The 10,703-nt window shown below is 45.0% G+C and overlaps 1 protein-coding gene and 1 long non-coding RNA gene across 2 annotated transcripts; both read right to left on the reverse strand.

The window, feature by feature from the left end:
- Window positions 1–3,032: 3,032 nt before the first annotated feature.
- LOC135640357 (WD repeat-containing protein LWD1-like) lies at window positions 3,033–4,513 on the reverse strand. The gene has a single exon (XM_065154706.1). It carries the CDS (start codon window positions 4,402–4,404, stop codon window positions 3,271–3,273), a length of 1,134 nt encoding a protein of 377 aa, XP_065010778.1. The 5' UTR covers window positions 4,405–4,513; the 3' UTR covers window positions 3,033–3,270.
- A 2,919-nt stretch (window positions 4,514–7,432) lies between these two features.
- On the reverse strand, window positions 7,433–8,526 carry LOC135640439 (uncharacterized). The gene is made up of 2 exons (XR_010497326.1): window positions 8,158–8,526; window positions 7,433–8,045 (listed from the first exon to the last, which is right to left on the reverse strand). It is a non-coding gene; the product is annotated as an uncharacterized LOC135640439 (long non-coding RNA).
- Between the last annotated feature and the right edge of the window lie 2,177 nt (window positions 8,527–10,703).

Genomic DNA, 10,703 nt, shown 5'->3' on the forward strand with positions numbered 1-10,703 from the left:
CCATCAACGACCTTTACTTCGAATTTGTTACAGCCTTCGATGTGGTAGGCCAATCGGTCGGCAACCTTACTATCCATAAAATTATTAGTGCTACCAATATCAATCAAAACTATAACATGATGATATTCCAAAGTTCCTCCAATTTTCATAGTTTGCGAGTTAGAATAGCTGACTAATGCATGCACTGTATGTATGATAGGTCTAACATCTTCATCAGAATCCATACCTTCATGATCGGAGTCCACATTGTTAGCTTCTGATTCCTCCCCAATTGGTTCAATTATCAAAAGTTGCTCTTGTTTACATCGGTGCTCCCTACTCCACTTTCCATCACAGTGCCAACACAAACCCTTCGCTGATCTTTCCTTGAGTTCTTCTCGGGTTAGTCTTAGGATGTTAGGGTTCCGGTTGGGAATAGATGAGGCGGGTGGCTTGCTGATCATCTATTTGTTCTCACTTCTGTTTTGACGATTTTCCCTACAGATTTTTTCTTCATGTAAACGTGCAAATGATATTGCGACTGTCATAGTGCGGGGTTGGCGAGCTTTGACTTCACACCGGATATCTGGATTAAGTCGTTCGATAAATGTGCCCACTAGTTGTCATTCGAACCAATCTCTAGCTTGATTTGACAATCGTTCAAATCTGTTCTGATATTCTAACACTGTGGAAGTATGACGAATTTTGATGAGCTACCCATCAACATTCTCAAATTCAGATGGTCCAAAGCGAATAAGAAGTCCTCTCTTGAATTGCTCCCACGAGGGAACCCTATGATAAGCTTTGTACCAATCATACCATTGGATTGCATCTCCATCTAGCTGGATTGAGGCTATTTCCACCTTCGATTCTTCTGGGGTTCTGTGAAAACGAAAAAAAATTTCTGCCCCAGAGATCCAACTGGTCGAATCTCCATCTTCCCATCTTGGAAATTCTACCTTCATGCGTGGGTAGCTTGTGTCTTGTTCTTGATTTCTTTTTCCCGTGTCTCTAGAACGGTTCAATGTAAGACTTGAACTTTCATCTTGTTGAAGCTTGTTGAAGCTCTCCAATATACTCTTTTTGAAATCATTAAGTGTTTCCTTGCAGCTGGTTCTCAATTCTAGTTTCCAAGGCTTCCAGTTGAGCTTTCACTGAATTATCAATAGTCATTGCATAGAACTGTAGATCTGTAATCCCCGACTCTTGTTTTTGTTGTCTAGTCAAGAGCATCAGCACTATCTTATTCGGTGTAGCTGTTGTGAAGCTTGGATTGAGAGCATGAGGAATCGATCGCTGCGAGGACGCTATTGCCGAGGCTAGGAGGCAACGGTGGTGGCACGACTAGGAGTGGCATTAAGGGCGTGAGGGATCGCTGCGAGGCTACTGAGGAAGCGAATGCCGAGACCAGCATGAGGGCTTGCTGCGATCGTTGCGCACGCAGTTGGAGGCAAAAGCGTCGCCTGGAGCGACTACAACTGTGACACAAGGGGAGGCGGCGAGGGTCATGGCTGGGAAGCGAGTGTCGACCAAGGCAATGTTGAGGGCGTGGCTGGGAGGCGGTTGCTGTCGATGCCGATAGCGAAGAGGGGAGGAAACAGCAACGGCTGCGACGATCATGGTTGCCCTGTTTCGATCACCATGAGGAGGGATGGTCGAGCGACTGCAACTGCAACCCAAGGGGAGGCAACGAGGGTTCCGGTTGGGAGACGAGCGACAATGGACTCTGGCCGGGAAGCAACGATGGCAGTGATCGCTGGCCGGGAAGCGACGACGGTGGTGATCGTTGGTCAGTAAGCAACGATGGGATGAGGCGCCCCTTTCTCGCTCGAGCAGGATGGGGGGTGGTTGCGTGCTTCATTTTTTTTTTTTTGTGTGAGATGATGATGGCTGAGACAATGAAGTGATATGAGAAATTGCAACAGGAACGTCGAAGATTGCTGCTCTGATATCAAATAATAAGACCCCTATGGTTTTATCGTAAAAGAAAGAGAAAAGGGATGATCACTTCGAGGGGATCGACCTCCTAAGGTTTATCAAAAGACTGGATAATATTTCATTGATAGGTTAAAAGAAACAAATACATCCCTATTTATAGAGTTTCACACAGAGTCCACCAGGACTTCGACTCTTAATAATAAATAAATATTAAATAAACCCCTATCCGACTCTTATCGAACTAAACAAACTCAACAAAACATTATTCAAAAGCTAAAAAAAATAAAGGGATCCTAACCATCATTGGTGATACCATATGTCACAAAAATTCATTAGGTACAAAATAACATGAAACTTTTTTGAGCTAATGGTGCTAGGCCACTTGCTTTCGGCAAAAGCATTATATAGTATGTGCAAAGGCAGTGTAGAAAGTCTTCAAATTTGATTGGAAGGCCTAAAGAAATTAATACTATAACTGACCCTAGCAAGGATCAATAGAGGTGCTAAATCTGTACATTGTCATTTACTTTGCCACATAATAATTTGACCGATCTACCACCTACCTACCTTCGTAGGTTCTTAATAAAGTATCAGGGAATAGGACAAGCATTTCCTCGATTATCCTTCCAGAACCATTACAAAATTATTCCACGTTAAAGTTTTCTACTAAAACATAGTAGAAAGTTTGTGAAGTCAAAGCCATCACTTGTCTAGGAAAATCAAGCATAGAAGTATCAAACAGAAAAGTAAAACCAAAAGAAAAACACTCCTGTTCCTTCCAAAAAATTTATATTACCAATGCTCCAAGAGTGAAAATCTAAAGCTTAACAAAAAAGATTACTTGAAGATGAGAAGGCCACAAAAGAAACAAAGATATGAGTTTCAGATAGGAAGAAAGGAACGATGAAAAGACAGAGAAGTAACATAAAAATAAGGGCTGCAACACCATCAGAATAAATGCAAATGACAATCAAGAAAGTGGCAGTAGAAAACATGAAAATATAAGTCTTGTTTCCAACTACTCTTTTCATGCTGAAATTAGTCATTATATATGTGCATAAGTTCTATCACTAGAATTAAACATACAACCCAGAGAAAGCAATAACTCACGAAAATGGAGTCAATGATATCCCTACTCAATAGAATGCAGTTTCGGTTGACAAGCTCAGAAGCTACCTACTACCACAGACACACAGACAAAGACTATGGAACCTGCATTTCCTAGTTTAATTAGAAAACCTGATGTTATATCATCCTAAGCATAATAGGCATTAGTGAATAATGTGGATGGTAATTGTGATGCATAACCCTTTTTTAGCTTCTCGATTTGGTTCCTGATTGAAGATGAGGCTGTCAAACCCTGAGTATCTGCAACTTCGTGGAGAAGGCGATGGCCACCCAGTCGGGCTGGGAGGAGGACCACTGAAGCTGCTCGATCTCGGCACCAGCGGTGTAAGCCAATATGGGGTCGAGGCCGCCCTCGGCTGTGGCGGCTGAGGCGACAGGCTGGTGGCCGCTCGCCTGGTCACTGCCCATGGAGGAGAGGTCCCAGATGAGGGCCTGCGAATCATCGCCGGCAGTGCAGATGTGACAGGAGGAGTGGGGAGCCCAGGCGATGGCGTTGACGCTGGCCTGGTGGCGATGGAGCTCGACGACGGGCAGAGTGGGGAAGCGGATGTCGAGGACGACGACCTTGGCGCTGTCCATAATGATGGTGGCCATGTAGCGGGGGTCTTGCTTGTTCCATCCGAGGCGGACCAGCGGGGTGCCGGGGGGGTCGGCGGACTCGTAGATGATGGTGGAGTGCTCCTTGTCGCGGAGGTCGAAGACGCGGACGGAGCCGTCGGCGGAGACGGAGGCGAAGACGCCGACCCCGCCCCAGGCGATGTCGTAGACCTCCTTGTCGTGAGCGATTAGCTGGGTGTCGACGGCCTCGCGATCGATGTCCCAGACGGTGCAGGTGGTGTCGATGGAGGAGGTGCCGATGCGGCGGGGCTCGGCCTCGTTCCAGTCGAAGGAGGTCAGCGGGCCGCAGAACTCGGAGTTCCGATTGCCATTGAGGAAAGCGCGGAGCTCGACGCGAGAGGAGTCGTCGGCGACGCGCCAGATGCGGAGGAAGTCGGCGGAAGTGGCAAGGAGGTCCGGGCGGAGGCAGTCGCGGTCGGGGACGAACATGGCCTTGGTGGGGGGGTAAGGGTGCTCGAAGGAGAGGGCCGGGTCGGAGCGGATCTCCCCCGTGGCCTCGTCCAGCTGCACGATCTCCACCCGGTTGCCGTAGCCCTCAAGCAGGCTCCCGATTGCCAGCCGGTACTTCTTGTCCCGCCGCACGCTCCAGTTCATGGCGTAGATGTGCCACGGCGCCTCGTACGTGTAGATCTCCGACCGCTGCTGCTTCTGCTGCTCCTCCTCCCCATCCGCCTCCGACGAACCCCGATCCGGCGTCCCCCCACGGTCCCCAACCCCCACGCCGCCGCCGGTTCCCCCCATGATCACCTAGCTCTTCCTCCTATCCTTCAGCTTTCAATGAAGATCAACTGTTTGTGTAACTTCCCAAGAGGAGGAGGAGGAGGACGAGACAGGCGAGCGGAGACCAATAGGAATGGGATAGGGCAGGTGGAGTCGCCTCGAGGCTTGGAATTTGGTAAGGAGCAATGATGACACTGACGATACAGACAAACAAAGCTATCGGGGTCCCGCACCTTCACCTCTGAACCAGAACAACGGGTGAGCACGCGTTCGTGGTCCGACCGGGCTCAGAAGCAAACCATCGTCTTCGAACCGGACTCCGCTCACACGTGCTGCTTGGGTTAATCCATCTCCGACTAACAATTATTAAATATTTAAATTAATACAAATAAAATAACCATACAAAATAACATAAAATTATATGTGCCTTAAAATATTCTTACATTTATATGAATATTATCTTAATTTATTATTTTATAATGTCTATATGATTTTGATTTTTGTACTCTTTTCTGTATACTTTTTTTAAAACATTTAGTTTAAGTATTATTATTTTTATTAAATATATACACTATTAATTTAAATCGATTTGAATTAATGGATTATACTGATTTAAAAATTAATGGATTGATTGAACCGATTTAATTGTAGAAAACAAGGAAAGAATAACTCAATTCAAACCCTTTTCAAAAAAGGAATTAAAGAAAGACTCAAAATAAAAAATTGCGCTGACTTATATTTTATCAACCAAATTCCTTCAAGTTCAGTTAATTAAGAAAGCATATGCGATGACTTCATCCACTGACCAAGTCATTGGTCCGCTGGAGGTCAACAATGACCAGAAGTCCATGAGCATTCGCAAATTAGAATTTCTTATAGTTAACCACAGTCCAATACAAAACATCATTCCAGCACACTTTACCCAAGGCATGATAGGCATTCCCACGTGATATGGTATATTTTGACAGAGCCTGAACACGTCATAGTCGACATAGCACGTCAAGTCAGAACCATGCGCCACACGTCCGTCCCGATGGCTCGGGGTGATGTCGTCTGACACACCATCAGCCTTCGCGCCACAGTATAAACCTGGCTGGCCTTCGACTAGAGAAGGAGAGAAAAGAGAACAATCCCTCTCGTTACTAACTTGCTCGTCGGAGGGGCCACGGTCGGGTACCACCCGACGGAGGCCATTTTGCAGCAGGGCTACCACTCATCGACGGTGAGGGACTCGGCACGGGAGCACGATTCGCTTGGCACCAAGGAGTCGTCAATCAGCCCCGATCCCGACCAACGCCAATCAGCACTCCTTCCCGAGAGCTCGGGTACCTCATCATCCGAATCACCCCGCAGAAAGCTCCCGACATTGACTTGTGGACCAGGTCGTGCTAATTCATCAACAACGACACATTTGTTCACCAAAACTACACATCTCAATCTATTGCATAGATGCGTTACTAGTAGATCAGTAAGGCTTGACAAAAATCATGTGCAGATAAAACCTCATAATTTCCATATGATTCAAACAAAAGCTGTTGAAGAAGACTAGTCAATGCTCAAACCAAAAGAGTTTGAAATCAAAATCTAGGTATATTAACTTTTCCAATTTATTGACAAAGATGCCTAAAACCAATCAGAATTTCCATTTTAGTTAAAGCATGAGCAGGTTCTAATTAAGCTGGACTTTCATAACTAGCACAGCTAACAATGGAACTAATTGCTAAGATATCACAGCAAGCAGTCATGAGAAATATGTTTGGTAATATCACCCCTCATAATAATTTGTTTGCATCTTAAACCCTGCAAGTTTAGTTCGACAATACACAAGTTGGAGAATGGATCACCTCAACCACTTATATCTAGTTTCCTTTGTTCAGGTCAAACATAGTAGACTATACACTTCATCATGTTCAGTGGTTGTCTCAATAATTCAGATTTTCCAAAACTCCAAGAACAAGAAACTGTCACTGTTGACTCTTAACCAGATGGGGACAATAATCATTCAAATGATCAACTTAATTTACACATCGTAAATGCATCATTTTATAGTTTAATCTACTTCAATGTAACAAAATTTAGTGCCTTTATAAATTAGTGAAACTTTTTATTAGATTAGATTGACCACTCAATGACTGTAAGAAGGCTCTGTCAATATGGGATCTGAGGAGGGCAAAGATTACCTCAAAATCCACAAGAATTCTTCAAAATTGTTTAACCACCACAACAATGAGTACCAACATCTAGCAAGTCAAAGACTACAAAATTATGATGCAAAAAAAGGAAAAATAGTTTAAACCATTTAGAGTTCAGTCAGTATTAAAAAGATATATTAACTTTTCTTCTAACACAATTAAGTATGGAAGAGTGACGAAGGCCTGACTTAAGCAAACCAGAATAATAAAAAAGATGTTTCCTAAGCCTTCGTTTGACAAACCACTCAAAAGAAAAAAGGGTTTCATAATATGATATAGTACATAACTCTATTTCAGGGATTTGTGAAACCAAACAGCAACTTAAGTCAATTTGAAATAACCTTAATCTGCTATAACCTATCAGCAGAATACTTCTTGAGAAATCCATCAACGAAGGAACAAGATTGAGCAAGTGAACAAGTTAAGAGACAATAATAAATAGCCTGACACATACAGTAATTAAAGAGAGTTTGGCAAGCAACCATCTTAGCCAGCATATGAAAGAACAAGTCTGATGAATCAATTCCTCGCAAAAGAATGAATGACATGCCACTGTTAGCATCACAGCATCAGGTGGGTGGCCAAAACAGCAATTTCAGTGGACAGGGAAACATAGTAAATTCACACATACAAGAGGGTAAGTTTTTGGACTGGTTAACAGCACATAGCAGCCGCAATAACTTCCGACACACAAAAAGTAAATTTTAGAACTTAGAATTTAGAATAAGAATCAACTGGTATATGCATTACAATACCTACAAACAGAAGCTAGAAAAGCGAATTTTGGAACACTGCAGAAATTGATGGAAGAAACATATCCCACAAGATGCAAGCACACAGTTTGTGGAATACAAAAGAAAAAAAAATCTGAACTTTGACAAATCAATCTCATTCAAGTCTTACACTTTGATTTCATCAAACAACATTTTTCTATCTGTGTATATCCAGACAAGGTCCCAATCAAAAGCCTCAGCACAGCAAATAATTAGAACAAGTAAAAGCACAGTGGCAGCCAACCAAGGCCCACATCCATAAGCTCTGACGGTGACACCTTCAGTATTTCAATCTCCTGCTCATCATCTAAGTTTGCAAGTACCATATCTACAAATTGAAATTGTACCATTGCTAAAAATACTCAATAACGACAAATTAGGTGCAGTATATAGCCATGTCATCGAGCCGACCAGTGCAGGAAAAGAACAAACAGCAGCAGCAGTAAAATAATGATACCACAGTTCTCGCATGGAATTCTTGCAGAACAAGACGACCTTTCGGCAGGCCAAGACTTCTTTTGCCATAGATTTCGAGGACTCACAGTAAAACTACAAGAAACTACATCCACACACACACACCTGGGAACAAAGAAATAACCTCTTACCAGAGGACGCGCAATTCATGGAACACTCGGGGGGCAATCATCTTGCATCCTGCTGCTTGATGCCCAAGAACCCACAATGGTTGATCGCATACCTGGGCAGATCGAAGGCAACCAATTACCGCTGTCCACAGCTAACGACGAAGGGAAAAAGTGTGGGAAAAAGTATCCAAGAGCAAAGTAAAAACGTCAACTCGTTTGTCTCACCCCTACTGAGTCTGCCACCTGTTGATTGTTGTATCTGTCCTTTCTCAAACATTGATGTTTATCCACGAGTTGATCGGATTAGAACATTACAGATAGCAACACTCGTTTTTGTTTTCTTTGGTGCTTGGAAGCGGATAATATCTACAAGAACAGCTTCAACAACAACAAGATCTCCAAATGAAACTACTACATGAGGTATCATCTCTCACACACGGATAACAGAACTAGCTATTACGGGAAAGGACTAATTACAACACTGGTAACACCCGTCTCTCGCTCTCTCCTCCATCCTCTAGACGCCATAATTATCTCCACAACCATCGGGAATCACCAAACATATCCCTACTTCTGAAGCTTTCTTGTAGTCACTGGGCCTCCACGGTGGGGGCGCGGGAGGTGTTCACGCGCGGCGGCGGAGGGATAGAGGTGGGGGAGGCGGGGGTGTGGCTGTGGGAACTCGTCCTGTGGAGACGGCACTTGAAGGAACCCGCGTGGGTGGTCGGAGCGCACACGCACTTCGGGACGGCCCCCTGGCCGCAGGCGGATGAGTTGGAGGACCAAGTCCTCCGAACTCCCGGCGGCGACGGTGCCTGGTAGTGCTGGTGGTAATCGTGGTCGTCTTCCTTGCTCACGAAGTTGGATGCCATTTTTCTGTCCTTGATTTCCTTCAGATCTGAGGTTCAGGTTTAAGCAAATTATTTCGGATGAGAAAAATTACAAGAAAAAGGAAAATATCGGCCAAAACGAACCTTCGAAGATAGACTCAAAGAGCTAAAGCGGCAAACTACGTTCAGCTACACAGCACCGGAACTTATAGAGCGCAGGCCCCCCATCTCGGGCAGCCCGGGCAGGTTGCCCGCCCCGTCCTCCCAGCCGCTGCCCGCGATTCCTCCACCGTCCCACACCGGCACACCCACCACTCGACCCTCACCCGGACCGTGATGGGGCCACTGACCTTACCCGCGGGGTACCAACCGGCGTCCCTGTCTTCCGCCGGAAGCGGGACCCACAAGACGCAACTGTCTCAAGTCATGAAATGACGTTCGTGCCCTTTTCTCCACTGATTCATTCGATTTGTGGGTCGGGTTGAACCGCCCGCAGGTTACGGAAGACTTCGGCTCGACCGGTTTAATCCCGAATCATCTTTGAACCGTCAAGTCGATCATCCACGAGATTCCACACCAAATTGGACCGGAAAAGCCAATAGGACGTGAAATCGAGCCCGTTGAACGGTGTACCGGTTTGGGTCGACCGTGTCTCAATGGACATCGAACTAAGCTGGCTGAGATAGATATTTCTGCTCTGCAGCTGCACATGACATTAAAGATAGCGATGACGACATTGAGACGTAGACACGCATACGAACGGTAAGTGTATGGCTACGTCTACCGGTCATATTCGACGTTGAGATGTAACGTAGAAGGCTACGTCTACCGGTCGGTATTCGTTCCTCCGGCATTTGATTCAGCGTGTACGAAAAATATCTAGTCATCTAATATGCTTTCATCTATTAGTAACATGAGAATCATCAATGACAGCTAAACTGTTGAGTTGATTGATCATAAAACATTGACATGATCTGTTTAGCTGACAGGTTAAAAATTGATAGTGGTTACAGAGTTCAAACACTATAAATTGTGTGATAAATATTTTAAAAAAAATTATTTGATATAAATAAATATTAATTTAAGCATAAAAAATGGTCTTATTAGATTATCAGGCATCCATCGTATAAATATGGTATAAATTATCTGAATCAAACACCTTTGCATAAACTATACGAACATAAAATAAATAATCAAATCGTTTCGAAAGTGAAAGAACTTTAATTGCTCAACTATGTTGATTTATGAGTTTAATTTTATATGGTTTATGTTATTGTCTCTTTACGTCGTGGTTGGGGAGCTAGGGTCAACTCCAGAGGCTCAGGAGCTAGCGTCGGTCGTCCCGTGTCTGGTGCAGCCCTTTGTCTCGGAGTCCTCGATGCACAGGATCTTCTGCATTGGTGCACAAGTGTTGGGTCGAGTTTGAGCCTCGTCACCAGGGCGACCTTCTCTCCTAACGGGCAATTTGATTCTTTGTCATTGGGCTCCTGCACTCAGGTCATGATTGGGAGGGGGATTTCCGGATCTAACTCATCCGAAGTTTAAGTTAGCTTTTGGTTGAATGAGTGAGAGTAGAATGCTTGAGCGGAAAAAACCTCCTATGTGTTGGCCAGACGATGGGTTTTTATGCTTGCCCACGGGGGTGGGCTACCCCCAGCCTCTTAATGGCTGTCGACCTCTTAAGTGGCGAACCCATACCTTCCGTGCTGACATCAGTTGTCCTACGTGGCATCACACCCGAGCGACACCGACCCTACCTTCGCGGGGCGGAGTTATACTCGAGCGACGCCTTTCCACTCTTTAAGGGTCGGCGTCGCACCCGAGCGACACCGCCATCTCTAACTTTACGAAACAACGTCATACCCGAGCGATATCGTTCCACTCTTTGCTGGGGGCATCGTACCCGAGCAGCGTCATCCCAGCTTTTGCAGGGTGGCATTA

Source organism: Musa acuminata, chromosome BXJ3-6, assembly GCF_036884655.1.
Source record: "Musa acuminata AAA Group cultivar baxijiao chromosome BXJ3-6, Cavendish_Baxijiao_AAA, whole genome shotgun sequence".
Classification (NCBI taxonomy): Eukaryota; Viridiplantae; Streptophyta; class Magnoliopsida; order Zingiberales; family Musaceae; genus Musa; species Musa acuminata.